Raw genomic sequence first — 19430 nt, 5'->3', positions numbered from 1 at the left:
AAATTAACAACAGCAACTTGAAAGATTACAAAGGAACTTTAGGGGGCACTGAGTTTACGCTAACGGGGGAGGAACAACTCAGAAAAGGAGAGTGAGAATGGTTGCGCAACTCAAAGAAGGTGATAAATGTCACTGAACTGTACATGCAGAAACATGAATTGGTATATGTTTTTGCTGTGTATATTTTCAACAATAAATTATTTTTTAAAAAAGAAAGAAAAAATTTCAAAAAATTACTCAATTTCTTCTTGATTAGTAAATATCTCGTTGTTGTTGTTAGGTGCCATCGAGTGGTTTCCAACTCATAGTGACCCTATGCACAACAGAACAAAATACTGCCTGGTACCGCACCATCTCCACAATCGCTGTTATGCTTGAGTCCATTGTTGCAGTCATTGCATCAATCCATCTCGTTGAGGGTCTTCCTCTTTTTCACTGACCCTCTACTTTACCAAGCATGATGTCCTTCTCCAGGGACTGATCCCTCCTGACAACATATCCAAAGTATGTGAGACACAGTCTCACCATCCTTGCTTCTAAGCAGCATTCTGGTTATACTTCTTCCAAGACAGATTTGTTTGTTCTTTTGGCAGTCCATGGTATATTCAATATTCTTCTCCAACATCACAATTCAAAGGTGTCAATTCTTCTTTGATCTTCCTCATTCATTGTCCAGCTTTCACATGCATAGGTGGTGACTGAAAACACCGTGGCTTGGGTCAGGCACACCTTAGTCTTCAAGGTGACATCTCTGCTTTTCAACTCTTTAAAGAGGTCTTTTGCAGTAGACTTGCCCAATGCAATGTCTTTTGTATTTCTTGACTGCTGCTTCCATGGGTGTTGATTGTGGATCCAAGTAAAACAAAATCCTTTACAACTTCAATCTTTTCTCCATTTAATTATCTCATTAAAAAAAAAAAAAAAAAAAATTTTTTTTTTTTCATTACGAACATTTAAATCTTAAAACAGCAAAATTAGGTTAATGTGGACTTCAGAAACTGAGGTACAGAAGAAATAACAGATGTACAAGTGTTAGTCATTAAGAATAACATGCAGGAGTTTGACAAATGATGAAATAAGTATGGAACTTCCAAATAAAAATGGTGGACTGAACACACACTTAAGTTTAACTCTTCTCCGATACCCTGCTAAGCCACAGTAAAGGGATTTTTATTTTTTTAAAGCCTAAGTTTACAAGAAAAAGAGTGCAGGAAGGATAATGCAATGAAATTTTGGAAGAGTGGTAATCCATATAGCAGACCAGTGAAAGGTGAGTTCCTAAGAGAGCAGTGGAGAAAGCCAAGAAGTAACCTAGGATACACTGCAGAACACCACCCTCTGAAAAAGGCTGAGGACTTGGCAGCAGCACTGGGAAGTGATGATGAGGGTGGGCTAAAAACAGGAGGAAGGCTGGCTGAAAATCTACTTAAAAAGCAGTTCAATTTCTTGATCCTCTCTTCCTGCTGGAGGGAGTAAAATGGTGTCCCTGGACAGGAGGATAAGGGGCAACTTTACGTTACCAGGAAGTTATCATAGTGAAAACAGGGAGATTAAAGAAAAATTTACATACCAAATGAAACCTGGTTCTGCCTTCCAATCTCTCCCCTGCCCGCCCCGCCCCCAAGCCCTCTTCCATCAACAGACTTCTAGAAGAATGATAGTCAGGCCTATACCCAGTAGATCAGATGCTTTTCTGGGGACAGTGACCAAGCTGAGAAATATCTAAAAATACTGACATTAGGGGACTCCCAACAAAACAGCCCAGCAGATCACTCCACAGTGAATCCCAGATGCAATAAGCCTACTTCAGAAATTCTAATCCACTTTCTGGTACATTTCCCTCTTAAATATAAGCAGACAATCAAGGATCACCACGCACCTGAAAAAAGCCTCTAATTTGAAAGACAGAAATCAAAACAAACGAAAAAATAAAGACTGACTAAAACCCATCTGGCAGAAATAGTGACTACTGCAGAGACGAGAAAACTTCCCCCCAAAAGCTGCTATTAATATCTTTAGAGAGGTACGGTAGAATTCTCATGAAACAAGACAAAATGCTATTTAAAAAAGAAGAAAAATGTTCAAGGAAAAAAAACAAACTCTTAGAAGTTAAAATCCCAAGAGTAGAAATAACTCAGGGAACGGTTAAAATACGGCTGAATCCAGCAAACTGCACTCCCAGGCACCGATCTACAAGAAATGAAAACATACGTCCACACAAAAACCTGTATACAAATATTCACAGAAGCATGTTTTCCATAGCTAAAAAGTGGAAACGACCCAGTGTTGAATGAATAAAATATGGTATACTCGTATATATACATATATATATACATATATATATATATACATACTCATGTGAGGGAATATCACTCAGCAATAAAAAGGAGTGAAGTACTAATATATGCTACAACATGGGTGAACCTTGAAAACATCACGCAAAGTTAAAGAAGCCAGTCACAAAAGACTACATATTGTATGGTCCCATTTACATGAAATGGACAAAGTAGGCAAATCCATAGAGACAGAAAACACATTAGTGGTTGCCTTGAATTGGGGGGTGGGAGGAATGGGGAGTGACTGCTAGTGGGTACAAGGTTTTCTTTTTGGGGTGATGAAAATGTCCTAAAATTAGATTGTGGTGATGGGTGCACAGCCCTGTAAATATACATTCACATTCAATTGTATATTTTAAATGGGTGAACTGTTGATATGTGAATTATATCTCAATGAAGCTGTTTAAAAAAAAAAAAGTTGAGGAAAATACCCAGAAAACAGAACAAAAAGATAGATGAAAAATAGGAGAGACAAAATAAGAAAACTAGAAGACTATTCTAGGAGTTCCAACATCCAAACAATGAGTGTTCCATAAACAGAACAGAGAAAAAAAAGGTGAAAAAATGAAAGAAATAATTAAATTTCCCTGAACTAAAGGACATGAGTGTCTAGATTAAAAGGGCTTACTAAGAGCCCAGTACAATGAACGAAAATAGGCCCATGCCAAGGGTCTGGAAATTTCAGAACAATGGGGACAAAGAGAAGATCCCACAGAGAAAAAAAAAACAGCTCACATATCAAAGATCAGGATCAGATTGGCCTCATACTTCTCAACTGAGCACTGCAAGCTCAAAGGCAATGGAGCAGTCCCAGCAAAAAGTTTAAAGGAAAATTATTTCCAGCCCAGAATTCTACACTCCTACAAACTATGAATCAAGTCTGAGTAGAATAAAGGTCATTAGAGAGTACCTTCCACCAAATGAAGAATGTAAACCAAGCAAGAAAACATGGAGCCCAGGAAAACAGGTATCCAACACAAACAACTAGCAAGGAGAACCTCCAAGGATGACAGGAAAGGGAGGGGACGGTTATGCCCCAGGTATCCAGAACAACAGTACAGATCAGAAATCAGGAGGCTTCTAAGAGAGGCTTCTTCAAAAAGATGAAACATAAGGTTTAAGAACCCTAAATATCCTGAAAGGAGAGTTTAGGGTTGATTCAGTGAGAAGGTCATCAAAAACTAAACAAACAAAAAAGACAATTATTAATTCCAAAGAGAACAAGAAATTATGCAAACATGGAAAAATAATCATAGTATTCCACATGCTGTGCTGTGAGCGGTGTTTACAGAGCCCTAATATTATATTATTATAAACACAATACAGCGGCCATCTAGGATACTCCACTGGTCTCACCCCTTCAGGAGCAAGGAAGAAGGAAGAAAACTAACGACACAAGGGAAAGATTAGTCTAAAGGACTAATAGACCACATCTACCACCAGACTGAGTTCAGTACAATGACATGGTGCCCGGCTATCACCACTGACTGCTCTGACAGGGATCACAACAAAGGATCCCAGACAGAGCTGGAGAAAAATGTAGAACAAAATTCTAACTCACAAAGACAGACCAGACTTACTGGCCTGACAGAGACTGGAGAAACCCTGAGAGGATGGCCCCTCGACATCCTTTCAGCTCAGTAATGAGGTCACTCCTGAGATTTACCTTTCAGCCAAAGACTTAACAGATCCATGGAACAAAACAAGACTAAAGGGGTACACCAGCCCTGGGACAGGGACTAGAAGGCAGGAGGGAACAGGAAAACTGGTAATAGGGGACCCAAGGTTGAGAAGGTAGACTGCTGACATGTCATGGGGTTGTTAACCAATGTCATAGAACAATGTGTGTACTAACTATTCGATGAGAACCTAGTTTGTTCTGTAAACCTTTACCTAAGGTACAATAAAAAAAAAATAAACTTAAAAAAATATATATACATAAACACCAATCTAAACAAAATTATGATGTAACTACGCTAAAATTTTTAAAAAGCAGAATTTATGAAAACATAGTCCTGACAGAGTTATAAAGGTAATAATCAAAAAAAAAAAAAAAAAAAAAGCTTCAAGAGCTGAAAGTGGTTGTCTCTAGGCAGGGATGGAAACAGGCATTATTTTAACTATGACTCCCTTTTTGGCTCTCAGAAGTGTTTACTGCACAAAATCAAACCTTTAATACACTATAAAGGCTGTCGTAAAGGTACTTTTGAGAGGTTTTTCAGGAGGCATGGACTGTACTGGCTAAGGCATCTTAAAATATAAGTCCGAAGCGATCTTGCTAAAGTCAACTTTGCTTAGATTCCAGGAACCTTCGAACTATGTTCAGAAACACTCATTTGCCTCAAATTTTCACTGCTGATTTTACAGATGCCTCTGAAGGTCTCTGGTAAACGCTGAGGGTGGGACAACTTCTTCAATGATACGTTGTTCATCGCAAAGTCAGCTCTCCCCTTGTGGCCAGGCATCACTTCCCCTGTGGTAGGGGTGCCACCGCAAAGACATTCACTTCCATAGACGTCCCCTTTGGTCCCTGACAAGTATCTGTAACTTTTCTCTTTAGCATCATCTACCTTTTCTAGACTCACAACAAACGATGGCCTTTTCCGGAAAATTCTACTCAGCGTTCTGTGTCCACACTTACAGCTCATCTCAAAATTCTGGTAAGTATTTTAATGTCAATCTCTCCCCCATCCCTCTCTCTATACATACATATATGTATGCGTGTATGTATATATACATACACACTTATGTATAACTTTGATAAACACAAAAACTAAAGAAAATAATGCATCGTGGTTAGAGTCACTCCTCTTCTAGGAAACCTCGTCCTCACCCTTTCACTCCCAGCAACAGCTAACTAACTAGCCCTTATGCCGTGTTTACCACATCTAAGACACTGTTCTACATGAGGTAGGTGGTATCATCATTCCCATTCTAATGATAAGGAAACAGAGGCACAGTTTTAATCAGTCACAAAGATAGTAATGGCAAAGCCAGGGGCTAGTCCAGGCCGTTCTGACTCCAGGGTCCTTGTACTTAGCCACTCAGTCAAATAGCTTCTATGATTTGTATAAAATGGAATTTTTCAACAAAACGAGTTTATAAAACTCCAGGACAGCAGTTAAATTTTTTTCTCCCTACTGTTCCTTTCTCACTAAATTTATGGCATATTTCATTACTATTCATTTTAAATTTTTAAGTATAAGCTTGTGTTACAACTATGAATTAAAAGGTAGAAAAAAAATTCTCCCTATAATACAAAAATCATTCCCCCACTTAAGGTCTTACAAGAACAGGCATTTAAACTGGGCATATAATCATATAGGTTAAATGAAGACCTTTGATTCACTATGCAACCTGCATTTCATTTCTTTCAATATTTAAATATAAGTTATGCAAATGAGGTATTAATTTTCCCTACTCTGTCCTTTAGGGTCACTGTGAATCAGACTTGATGCAATGCAACCAGCTTGGGTTTTTTTGTTTTGGAAAAAATACACAGTAGAAAACTAAAAACAATCTAAATGCCCTCAGTTCAGGAATGACTAATTATGGTACAATCATTCAGATGAATATTATACAACTTTTGAAAGTGATAATATAAAAACAATTTGACGATGAAAAATTGTAATTAAAATTATAATTTTTCGGTATTACACTGTCTTCAAATAATTGCTTTCAAAAGTTGTGTAAAGTAAAAGCTAAAGTTGTATGTTCGCCTTAAACTCCATTTAAAAAAGCAGACTTACGGAACATACAAAATGACAGCAGCAGTAAGGTGGGATGTGATGAATACCCTGCTTCAATTCCGCCAGAACGTTTTCACAGAAACATTTAAAGACACAGAACAAAACTTAAACATTAAAAACTCTATTATGATGTTAGGAGACTCTGGAAATGTTCTAAAAACTGGATTGTGATTAACGGTTGTACAACTCCATAAATTTACTAAAATCACTGAACTGTACCCTGAAAATGGATTCATTTTATGATTTATATATTATACCTTGGAAACACTGGTGGCATAGTGGTTAAGTGCTACGGCTGTTAACCAAAAGGTCAGCAGTTCAAATCCGCCAGGCGCTCCTCATAAACTCTATGGGGCAGTTCTACTCTGTCCTATAGGGTCGCTATGAGTCAGCATCGACTCAACAGCAGTGGGTGGGGTATTACACCTCAATAAAGCTGCTAAGAAAAAAAAAAAAGATGTTAGGCGAAAAACCTCTTTCTACAATACCCACGTGAGAAAACTCGGGCTGGGATGGGACAGGAAGTGACCCAGGAGTGAAGACTGGTGTGCTCTGAGACACTGGTGTTGAGGCTTGGGGTGATACAGTGGGCTCAGGTGGGCTCTCTATCTCCACTGGTTCGTCGGGTTTCTTCTGAAAAGGTGCTCCTCCTTCCTCAGATAACACTGACATGTCCATTGGCTCATCTGATTTAAAACAGGAAAACAAATGGGAAATAATCACTCATCAACATTACTCATGTTCCAATACCACCTGTAACAATTACATCATGAAATTTCTGCTTCTAAAAAAACAGTGACTTAATTTTCAGAAAAGCTGACAGGATAATACTAGACTGAGCTCTAGAAGCACTTCCTTAAAAGTGTGGAGAGGCAGATCCACACTCCTAAAATACTTAGGTATAGATTTAAAAAGGCGTTAACGTGGGGTAGGCTGACTCATTCATAGGATATGTGAAATGACCTCTGGCTCCTCTGAGTCCTTCTCCAGATTACAACTCAGTTGTACATATTTAATCATCATATAATTCTGCCAAAGACCTTGAAAAGCAGTGAGATGGATGCCAGGACAAATACACAGGGAGGAAAAAAATCTACCATGCCAGTCAACACTGATTTATCATAGAACCAAGAAATACCAGGCACTTATCTTGAGACAGGGAGGGGTAACATATACACACACACACCCCAAAAAACACTGCTTTCCCACAGTATAATACCTACCTAAGGTGAAAGGGACCTTTCCTCAGCTAGGTATCTGAACCGTCAATCCCTTTTCCCCTATCTTACAACTTGACCCTAACCCGGCTACCTCTAGACCACCCACACAAACTACCTACACTATTTAGTTCTTCCCTATAATCCACATTCATGCTACAGGTCACCCCTGCCCTTTTCCACACCTCAACTCTCAGTACCCACCCTTGCTCTTAGTCTGGCCTCAACCTCACGTTCCAGTCTAATACCAGGTTAGGACTCTGGTGCTGCAGGCCTTTAGGACACTACCATAGCTGGGCTAAGCACTGTCGTTGCACCTTTTGACCTTTCTAGCCATGACAAACCATTTACTATGAACCTGCTGTCCTAAACACTACATATATAAAGGCTTTAGGTTAATAATCTAAGAAACAACAAAAACACAAATAAATACAGAAAGGATATACAGTCCCACAAACAGTGATGCAAATACATTAAATCTAAAATACAACTGACAAGAAAAAATACAGTATGTTACATGAAAAAGCAAACTGAATCATTTATACAACGCAATCCAATTTTATAAAAATACTTTTTTATATTTACAGATAGAAAACATACTGAAAAGAAACATATCCAAACACTAACTGTAATTACATCTGGAGTGTGGTATCACAGGTGAGTTTTGCTTTCTTCTCATTGCTTCCCTATACTTCCCAAACTTTCCATAACGAGAATCACTGTATGTTTATAATCAGGAAAAGTATTTTAATACAATTATTTTTATTATTTCTTCAATGTCCACACTACAGATAGAAGCAATGATTCTAAAAATAAACCCAACTTAACTTGCATTAAGATGATTTTTTATAGAACATAGTCACCCGTATTTTACACTGCAGATGTCATAATCATGTTATGCATAAATGGACACTTATCTGTTTGCATGCCTACAAACGATTTCAAGGTAAAAACAGCCAGGCACAAACTTTATGGCAGAAGAAAGACAGTCTAAGGTTAAATTTTGTCATGGATAAATTACACCTGAAAAACAGTTAAATATTCTGCCTCCATGACTTATAGTTGAGAAATTTCTCTGTGCCTCAGAGAATAAGAAAGTAATACCTAGAATAACAAAATAATACCTAGTTCTTAAGACTGTTGTGAGGCTTCAATGAGAAAAATTAAAGTGAAACAGCCAGTGTCGTGCCTGGCGCATACTCAGTGCTCAGAAAACATCAGCTATTATACCATTATTGGTATGTGGAAGAATGAAAAGGAGAAAATCATGGGATTTATTGGAAAAGGTTTTGTAGAAGGAATTTACAAATATTTTGAATGACCTAGATAGGCAATTCCAAAAAAAACCAAACACCTGGCCGCCAAGTCGATTCCAACTCATGGCAACCGTATAGGACAGAGTGGAATTGCCCCACAGGGTTTCCAAGGAGCAGCTGGTGGATTCAGACTGCTGATCTTTTGGTTAATAGCCAAGCTCCTAATCACTGTGCCTCCAGGGCTCCAGATACGTGACTAAAAAAATCAAAAACCAAACCCAGTGCCATCGAGTCGACTCCGACTCATAGCGACCCTATAGGACAGAGTAGAACTGTCCCCCAGAGTTTCCAAGGAGCGCCGGGGGGATCTAAACTGCCGACCCTTTGCTTAGCAGCCGTAGCACTTAACCACTACGCCACCAGGGATACATGACTAGCGCAGAGCAAAAGAGGTTTAAATCATGAGATAAATTAGTTAAGTAAAAAGAAACGCTTTCTTGTGAATAAAGTAATCCAAAATCACTAAGGCCTCAAAGGGAGTGAATGAAATCAAAATTTCTATCACCTGGTCCTGGCTACTCTTTGGCTAAAACTATTTTGATAATAGCAAAAATAAGCTATAAAGATCAAAAACTACAATGTCTGGTTCTGTCTCACCAGTAAGATGTTAACATGCTGCTAGAAACTGCTGGGACTTTAGCAATAAACCCAGTTCTTCACCACATAAACTTCATTTGAGTTTGACTTTAAAAATGTAAAAACCTTCCCTTAAAAGTCTTTTGAAAAACTGATTCGACAATATGGAATTTCCAGAAGAACCAGTACCAGAAAAGCAGAGAACTGGGGAGAGCACTTTACACGAGGCCATATCCCTAAAGGTTAGACAGACATGAGTCCTGCTGTGCAGTGTAGGTCACAGGGTTCTAACGGACAAAGAGCAGTGCACTTCACAAGGCAGAATGCTGCCCCTCTTCTAACCTGGGATCAACAGGCACAGATCAAGACAGCTCACCTTTTCTCCCTCCTTGCTCTGTGGGACTGCTAGGAACGATAAAAGGGGTAGGTCGGAAAGCATCGGGGGAAGGAGCAACAAGATCTGAGGAATTCCTTTATATAAAGAGAGAATTACAAGTTATTTTACCAAAGTCACAGTTTTGTGTTTCTGTTTTTTTACGTTTTAAGAGCAAAAATATCTAAGTCATTCAGACAACTACTTATTAGCATTTCTACCAAACGGCTACCTGAAGGAGGTGGAAAATCCATGAATACTTCAGTAACTATATCCCATGCCAAGCATTGCCAAAATAAGATTAAAAAAAAAAAAAAGAGGAAGGGCCAAGTAGTATGATTACATGAGAAAGTGAGTGACCAGACACAAGGACATCATGATTAAAAAGCAGGATGAGCAAGTGCTAAAAAATAAATCCATTTATAAATAAGAGTAAAAATATCTACTCCATTTTTTGCCTGATATGAAGATAATATACATGTTTATTTAAAAAAAAAAAAAAAAAACTCTAATCAGAGATAAAGAAACCCAGCTACTGTCAACTATAAGGTAACCTATCCTCCAACCTGTGCTGTTAAATGGGAAGAACCGCTATAATAACACGGAGAGGCAGAATGCTCGTTCTGGGTATACAGCATGCTCTTAAATAACTGGGCATTTTCCACACGAATGAAAACTTTAGGCCACTATTACAAAACTTCCAAATGGGAAAGCAGCTCTATCTGCCTCCAACAGCCCCACTAAGCGCTCACCCCAGAAACTCTAAAGCCTACAGACTTGACTGTTCTGGACTAGCAGGTACTTTTCGTTGCCCCCACCTCAGCCTAAGCCCCTGAGCACATGCCACCTTTGCACAGGCTTACTTACGTGGAAAGGCTCTCCTGAACAAAAGACCTCTGGCCAGAGAGCTGCAGGAGCTGCAGAGTGGTGGCTGGTGTGGAGGCCAGGGAACAGCCGCCTTCCTCCCTTGAAGGAGTGGAACAGCCATCAGAGGCTACTGAAGAAAAAAAAATTCCAGGTGCATTTACTCCTCAGACTGACATTACTAAGTTGTCAAAAAACCATCCAGGACTGCAAAAGAGAATAACATCCATACTCCCAACCAGAAACAGGGCAAAGACAGAACCTGTTTTTCAACTGTAGTACAACGAACAGAATGCCACACTACCACAAACCTTGAGTGACCATTAAACAGCCCCTTACTAAAATATGAGTTTCTTTAATTTAAAAAAAAAAAAAATCTGACTAAAAGAATTCCTTAGTTCTTTGTGTCATGATTTAAGGCTGGAGAGGAAAAGGCAGAATCTTTATTCCTCTGCTTGGCCGCTCCTTCTGCCTTGTGATGCTTCTATTATAAAACAGCAAGCAAGCCTTTTATTCCAAGGCCTACCCAAAAGGAAGTAAAGCTCATGCCGTGACACAAAGGGCAGAGGTCAAAACAATGCACAGGACGCCTGATGACATGAGTGTAACCATTTTCACATGATTAGAACTTGGGCCTCCACAAAGAAGACAGAAAGTACTAACGCATCAGTAAAAGGATGCATGAGCAGCCATTACTGCCTTATACTCTGCAGAGTCTCCTGTGGTCCCTTCTCCTTAGCAGTGGATGAAATGTCAGCTCTATTAATCCCAAGTGTAACCAAAAAAACCAAACCCATTGCCGTCGAGTTGATTCCAACTCATAGCAACCCTAGAGGACAGAGTAGAACTGCCCCATAGAGTTTCCAAGCAGTGCCTGGCAGATTCGAACTGCTGACCCTTTGGTTAGCAGCCATGGCACTTAACCACTACAGCACCAGGGTTTCCAAATTTACTATATTAGCTATTACTCTTCAGTATCTCCAATATCGCCAAGAGAGAGATATCTCTTCCAATATCTCCATTTTCCTCTGCCATATCCAAGCTTCAGCTATGTTAAAATACTAAATAGCAATTATTCCCAAAGAGCCCTTCTCACTAATTAGCTAGAAACCTACTTTCCTTATGTATCACAAATGAGTCTGCATACCTATAAACCACTTTCTAACTTAAACAGTAGCCTCAGAGCAGAAATAATAAAAGTCTAGCCATCTGGAGACGAGCTGTAGCAATTCATCATACTTCGTACCTGTTTTATTGCTCTGGTCAAACAAGTCTTCCTGAGTTGACAAAATCTCAGGCTCCGGTGACTTCTGAACCTGCAGTTTGCCTTCCAGACGCTCCCGAGCAGGCATCTGTTCTTCTGTTTCCACAGCAGCAAGAGATGCTTTGGGACTGGACGGTATGTCCTCTGGCCTAGGAAATGCGTATCACCAGGTGAAAAAGTTTCTAAGTTTAAATGCTTTCATCTTTTAACTAAAAGCCATTTCCTATTTTGTCTGTTTTTCTTTAGTAATTTCGAAAATCCCAGTACCTCTAATCTATACAACAATCTATTGAAAGTAACATAAGCTACTCTTCAGAACGATGATGCCAAGCCCTGAGCCCATTACAAAGCCTGATCCAGCCTCTCACACAGCAATACCTCTCTTCAGTCCTGCTCACTACTGTGCTGCATGCTTTCCAAGATTTCTGACGGATGACTTAGGGACTTCTGTTACATATGCTTCCATGCAGACCCGTATGAAGGACTCTGATCCAGACCACGGCAATGCTAGGAGAGCAAGCCAAACAACGTCCTTCCATTGTGCTTGGATGTGAATTATCCTCTGTGTTACTGCCGTACACATTATCTTCTGCCTGCCCTTTCTATTTGATCTACCCAACCTAGGCTCCAAACTAAGACCTTTTCACCCCAATCCCAAACCCAGTGCCATCGAGTCAATTCCAACTCATAGCAACCCTACAGGACAGAGTAGAACTGCCCCATAGAGTTTCCAAGGAGCGCCTGGCGGATTCGAACTGCTGACCCTTCAGTTAGCAGACGTAGCACTTAATCACTACGCCACCCAATACCACCACACATTTAACACGGTCACTCCTGTCCCCTTCCCAGAGACTTAGGAGGTTCACCGATTCTACCACTCCCCAGGGAAAATAGGAGAGCAAAACTGACTAGAATGTAAAGCTCCAAAGAACAGCCTGAAGTGTCAGCCAGTCAGCTGAGTGTTTTGCATTACAGAGACAGTGTCTCTTGATGTTCAACTTTTTTCAAAACCCTCCTCAGCACTGTTTTATTGAAGAAAACAACAGAATAACACTGAGTTATTTATCCATCCCTCCCCCCAAATTGGGAGCACTTCACTATTCCTCTGCCATATCCAAGCTTCAGCTGTTGGCCAGAGAATGCTGTTTTGGATACAATAATCACCACAGACAGAGCAGCGGTATACTTCCCCATTCCTACCAAGTTAAGAGCCTAAAGGACTTGGGAAAAGAATGCCTCCCTAGATCTACACCATAAACTACTAGACGCATGATCTGAGAACCCAAAGCAATCTGGGTGCTCCTCAAATACAGAAAACAGTGAGCTCTCCAATATAATATTCATGTGGCTCCGCATAACATCCGAAAAGATGAGTGGCAGCCAAAGATTAAGGAGTCATGCTTACAGTAACAGCAGCAATAAAAAGGCTTTGTAACGTGCCTAAAGATGAGGACACGGTAAAATTCATAAATAATCAATGCTCCTATTGGATAACAATTCCCAGTATAAAGAAAAAAATTAATAGTTTCTAAAATGTTTCCACCTGGCAAAATGAAATTAAACCAAAACCAAACGAGTTGCCATCAAGTCAGTTCCAACTCACAATGACCCTACAGCAACCCTGGAAGACAGAGTAGAACTGCCCCATCGGGTTTCCAAGGAGCAGCTGGTAGACTGGAACTGATGACCTTTTGGTTAGGAGCCAAGCTCTTAACCACTGCGCCACCAGGGCTCAAAAATGAAATGAGTGCAGCCTTATGGCAGAAACTTACAGGGACCTGCTAGAAAGCGCACAGCTCACCTCGCAGGTAGCGGGCTGCAGGCTTCTCCCACATGTGCATCCTTACTGCACTCTTCCACCAGGGGGACATCCTTGCTGGGTGGTTCTGCCCTGGGGATGTCTTCACTGGACTGCTGCTCTCCAGGCTTAACTGCTTGAGGTTTTAGAAGAAGACAGAAGAAGAAAATTTTCCAAAGTACTAAAAGCAGTTCCAAACGCTTTTAAAAGGAAAAGAAGGTAACAAAATGGAGTCTAATTTGAAAATGCATACAGGCATCACCCACAAAAGGAAAGTAACCAATAGCCTATTTCCAAAAAACCTCAATCTATAATCAATTGACAAGTACTTACCAGACAACTCTGTAGCCAGTGTTATATACCTTACCATATTAACTTAAATTATATAAATTTAGATAGCTATAAAACTTATCAAGGAAAAAATAACTACCTCTAGAGCATAAAGTTGTTTATAAAACACTTATAAACAACTCCAAATGTCATCAAATTTGTTCCATACCAACGTCAGCATCCACTTCAGACTGCCGGGCATAATCAGAGTCATCGGTTACTGACTGTAGGTGCTCTCTGTCCGCTTCACACGGCATAGTATGCTCTTCAATATCCTGGCTCTGGGAGAGTTCCAAAACTCCAAAGCCCAACTGTGATGAGGCAGAATCTAGGATCAAAACCCCAGGAGATCAGGTGTCATCCCACAACGTTATGCAGTGTGTACACCGCCGTCCTACACGTAAGGGTCACATTAAGTCCTCACATCAAAGACCTGACCCCAAAAATTTTCAAAAGAAAATCAAGAATAAAAGCATTAAAAGCGAAGGGGAAGTGTAATGAAGCAAAAAAACATGTATTATAAAACCTTATGAACACCTCACATTGGTCGACTACATCAACTTGCTGAAAGTATATATAAGATATATACACACACAGCAATTCATATTGTCCTTCCACTCCACAAAGCATATCACCTAAAAATATTTAAAAAACGAATACAGAAGAAGCAAGAGTTAACATATAGAAAAGGGGTACCCAAAGGGACTACAAATTCCTAACCACCAAATTTGGTGGAATACCTTACAATTTTTTTAATAACTACTCTCAATTTAAACTACCTATCTGATAAGAAGTCTATAACCTGATAAAGAGGAAAAATTTGGACATCTACATGCTCACATTAAAGGAACTTAGAACAATCTACTATCCTGAAAAAGGCACAAGGTTACCTTCAACACCAATGGAGTGCGTAGTACCGTCTGGATTATCTCCCTCCTCTTCTTTCTCTTTCTCTTCCACCTCCTCCTCTTCTTCCTTGTCTTCACTCACAGGAGCAGATTCCACTGACAACGCCAGGACACTACACAGTAGAAGGACACAATCGTTGTGTCCCACACAGATTCATACACTTTGTTCAAAGTACTCTTTGAATTTTATTTTGGCTCCCCACACCCCAATCAGCTGCGAACCAAAATTTGAAAAGGTAAAAAATTTCACACCTTTAGTGCATCTTGCTATGGAAAGCAGTTAAAAAGTTAACAATTCAATTATTAACACAGACATTAAATAGAAGAAAAGCACAAACACATACAAATTTTATCTTTTTTTGAAAAGATATGAGCAGAGGGAGAGTTACTGACAAGTGACAAGAAAAAAATTTTCATTTGATGAGCAAAGAACGGGTTCAAAAAGCATATCTATTAAAACCAAAGTTTTCAAAAATATTTTAGTAAAAAATCTTAGATATATACATAGAACCAAAGCATATGAATAAACATTCAGGTAAGAGGCCTACGTATATAAAAGAAGTTAACACCACAGGTCAAAAGACATAATAAACAATATCAAAAGTCAACTAATCAGGAAAACATATCTGCAACATCATAACAAAAGACCAGCCTTCATAAAAAAAAATTAATGCAAAGAACCCCAACATATAAATGACCAGATGACAGAACAGATAACTGATAAAAGAAATAGAGGTAAGTCACCGATTCAGAACGTATTCAAGTTATGACCAACTGCACTTACGACCATCTGTTCTTTTTTTTTTTTGGTACATCTTATTGGTGCTAATATGTACTACATACAATACTGCAGCACGTAATTTACTGATTTTATCATTCTTAGATGTTCCATGTTGTGATTTACTGATAAAAACACTGCCGTATAGGAGGCAACAATGACAACTTAAAAAAAAAGGTATTCAACTTACATCAGAACCGATTTACAACAGTCACTGGAGTGGAACTCTGTTGCGTAAGTCGGGGGATATCTGTACAAGCATTTTTAAACATGTAAAGAAATCAGACTAACCTTTTTTTTTGCCAAATTAGGAAAAAAAAAAAAAACTTTTTAATACTGTACTACCATTCAGTTTTGCCCAAACTATGGTAAGATAAGCATTATCATATGCTGCTCATAATGGAAAACAATTTAATGGAAATTTAACAGAAAACAATTTGGAAATATATCAAGAGCTTTAAAAAAAAATGCTCATGCCCAGTAATTCCAGTAATTTCAATTCCACAAAATAATTTGAAATGTGAAAAGATCCTTGTACAAATACAAACTTACTACTCAAAGCTTACTGCTATTAAGAAACAACCTATAAGTTCAGTGTATATATACAGATATAGATCTAAATAGATGAATAGATAGGAAACCCTGGTGGCAAAGTGGTTAAGTGCTACGGCTGCTAACCAAAGGGTCGGCAGTTCGAATCCTCCAGGCGCTCCCTGGAAACTCTATGGAGCAGTTCTACTCTGTTCTATAGGGTCACTATGAGTCACAATTGACTCGACAGCACTGGGTTTGGGTTTTTTTTGGTTTTATATATATATATATATATATACATATATACACACACACATATATATATGTATAGCGACTTACAACGACCTTATAGGACAGAGTAGGACTGCCCCATAGGGTTTCCAAGGCTATAAATCTTTACAGAAGCAGACTGCCACATCTTTCTCCCACAGAGCAGCTGGTGGGTTCCAACCAACAACCTCTTGATTAGCAACCAAGCACTATAACCACTGTGCCACCAGGGCTCCACATGTATATACAAAAGACAACTTTTAGACAATTGGGAAAATGTGAAGAGGAACTATTAAAAAAAAAAAAAAAAAACCCATTGCTATCGAGTCGATTCTGATTCATAGCAACCCTACAGGACAGAGTAGAACTGCCCCATAGGGTTTCCAAGGAGCGGCTAGTGGATTCGAACTGTTAACCTTTTGGTTAGCCACCAGGGCTCCACAGGAATTATACTATTAGACATTTTGAAATTATTATTTTTATAGGTTTGAAAACACTATTACGATTATATACAGTAATGTACTTATTAAGGGATACATGCTGAAGTATTCACGAGCCCTGGTGGCACAGTGGTTAAGTGCTCAGCTGCTAACCAAAAGGTACCTGGTTCGAACTCACCAGAAGATCTGTGGGAGGAAAGATGTAGCAGTCTGCTTTCATAAGGAATGCAGCCTTGGAAGCCTTATGGGGCAGCTCTACTCTGTCCTGTAGGGTCACTCTAAGTCAGAAATGACTCAACGGTAACATTTTTTTTTTTAATAATGTCTGCAGGAGTCCCTGGGTGGTGCAAATGGTTAATGCAGTCAGCTGCTAACTGAAGGCACAGAGGTTCTGGTCCACCCAGAGGCTCCTGGTAAGAAAACCAAAAGAGCCGCTGCCGTCAAGTAGATTCTGACACATAGCAACCCTAGACGACAGAGTAGACCCGCCCTATAGAGTTTCCAAGGAGCACCTGGTGGATCTGAACTGCCAACCTTTTTGTTAGCAGGTGTGGCACTTAACCACTATGCTACCAGGATTTCCCCTGGTAAGGTCTAGCAATTTACTTCTGAAAAAATCATCACTGAAAACCATATGGAGCACAGTTCTACTCTGACACACGTGGGGTCACCATGAGTTGGAACCAACTCCAGGGCAACTGATTGGTTATAATATCTACAACTCAGTTTCAAATGATCCAGTCCCCCCTCAAAAAGAAGTAGTATATACATATATACATGTATATATACACACACACACATATACATCTGTAGGTATGAACATATGTGGGGGGGACAGATGTGTGTTATTCTTTCCTCTGTGGGTTTAAGCTTTTAAAATAAAAAACTAGGAGAAATGTTATTAAGAATTTTAATTGTCAAGGAAAAACACTCATGTTTGTTAAGCAAAAAGATCAGCATATAAACTTTTACTTTCCATATGATGTCAACTATGTAAATAGAATACATAAAAAAAGAGGAAAATATGCCAAAATGTTTATAGCAATTGACCCCTGGGTGGCAGGATTATAGACGACAGTTTTTGCTTCCCCGTAATGTTCTGCGCATTGACTATTTCATACAAAGAACCATAAGCATCACTTTAATAAGCATAAGAGAGGTGAAAACATAAATTTGGAAAGTTAAGGGCCATAAACTAAAGAAGAGAAAAAAAACTAAAGATTTTGACAAAAACCCAATAAAACAAATGTGACAAAAGGTAAAAGCAGTGAAGAACAGCATAAAACCACACACACCAGATCCTTTTCAACCTTTTTGTGATTCCTCCTCCTGTCCCTGGCCTCTAAGTGCCAGTGGTCCCATAATTCCCAGTATTGTGTGGTTGCCCATCATTTTGTGATCTCACAAATGTGATCATCCTATGTGTTGTAAATCCTAACCTCTATGACTCAGCGGCACTGTGTTATGATGTCAATGAGGCAGGATTAGAGGCAGTTATGTTAATGAGGCAGGACTCAATTTATAAGATTAGGTTGTATTTTGAGTCAATCTCTCTTGAGAAATAAAAGAGAACCAAGCAGAGAGGCGAAGGATCTCATGCCACCAAGAAAGATGCACCAGGAGCAGAGCACGTCCTTTGGACCCAGGGTCCCTGCGCTGAGAAGCTCCTAGACCAGGGGAAGGTTGATGGGAAGCACCTTCCCCCATAACCCACAGAAAGAGAAAGTCTTTCCGGGGAGCTGGCACCCTGAATTCCGATTTCTAGCCTCCAAAACTGGGAGAGAATAAACTTCTGTTTGTTAAAGCCATCCACTTGTGGTATTTCTGTTACAGCAGTGCTGGACAACTTAAGACGCCCCCTTTAGTGATTGTATCCAGACTCATGGCTTTGAATACCATCCATATGCTTATGACTCTGCAATTTAAATCTCCAGTCTTGACCTTTCCCCTTAGCTCCAGACTTGCATGTCCAATTGCCTCAACATCTCTACTTGGCTATCAAAAAGGCAGCTCAATTTTAACACGTCTAAAATTGAACTTCACGTCCTGCAGTCTTCTCTATCTCAATTAACAGCAATTCTGTTCTTCTACTTCAAAAACACAGAACCACTGTCACCTCCTTCCTTCCTCTCGTACTCCACATCTGACCCATCTTTGAATCCTATTTTCAAAACACATTGGGAGTCCCACCACTCCTCATCCATCCCCACCTTGGTCCAGCAACTGTCATATTTTGCCTGACTTATTTCAATAGCCTCCCAGTGATCTTCCTGTTTCTGCTATGCTCCTCTCATCAGTCCATTCTCAATCCAGCAGCTACGGTATCCTGCTAAAATCTAAGTCAAACCGTCTCATTCCTCTGCTCAAAACCTTCAAATGCCTCCTATCCCACTAAATAGGACTAAGAATAAAAGCCAAATTCCCCCACAATGACTAAGAAGGCCTTACATAATCTGGTCTCCCCTTTACTTCTCTGACCTTTTCTCCCACTTGTCTCACTCACTCCACTTTAGCCATGCTAACCTCCAGCCAAACTCACCATTTCTTAAATAGTCCAAGCACACTCCTGTCTCAGGGTCTTTGCACTTGCTATCCCTATGCATGGACTGCACTTACCCCGGATTTTTAATCGAGCATCACATCAATGAAGCATTCCCTAACCCCCCTAACTAAACTTGCA

At 39.6% G+C, this 19430-nt stretch overlaps 1 protein-coding gene across 9 annotated transcripts in view; it reads right to left on the bottom strand.

Moving 5' to 3' along the window:
* The window catches only part of TP53BP1 (tumor protein p53 binding protein 1), an 81425-nt gene that overhangs the window by 54369 nt on the left and 7626 nt on the right, over positions 1-19430 (bottom strand). For 4 of the 9 annotated variants that reach the window (XM_023558747.2, XM_010598393.3, XM_010598394.3 and 1 more), the window contains exons 5-11: positions 14714-14844; positions 13993-14151; positions 13497-13629; positions 11678-11844; positions 10435-10564; positions 9571-9665; positions 6578-6771 (exon numbers count right to left, since the gene is read on the bottom strand). In XM_023558747.2, coding sequence (XP_023414515.2) covers positions 6578-6771; positions 9571-9665; positions 10435-10564; positions 11678-11844; positions 13497-13629; positions 13993-14151; positions 14714-14844 — 1009 coding nt within the window. Of the gene's footprint in view, positions 1-6577; positions 6772-9570; positions 9666-10434; positions 10565-11677; positions 11845-13496; positions 13630-13992; positions 14152-14713; positions 14845-19430 lie in introns of those variants that run through there. The other 5 variants (XM_023558746.2, XM_023558745.2, XM_023558749.2 and 2 more) reach the window with 5 other exon arrangements.

This window comes from Loxodonta africana, chromosome 10, assembly GCF_030014295.1.
Source record: "Loxodonta africana isolate mLoxAfr1 chromosome 10, mLoxAfr1.hap2, whole genome shotgun sequence".
In the NCBI taxonomy this organism is placed as follows: domain Eukaryota; kingdom Metazoa; phylum Chordata; class Mammalia; order Proboscidea; family Elephantidae; genus Loxodonta; species Loxodonta africana.
This window is presented reverse-complemented; position numbering and strand designations above follow the sequence as displayed.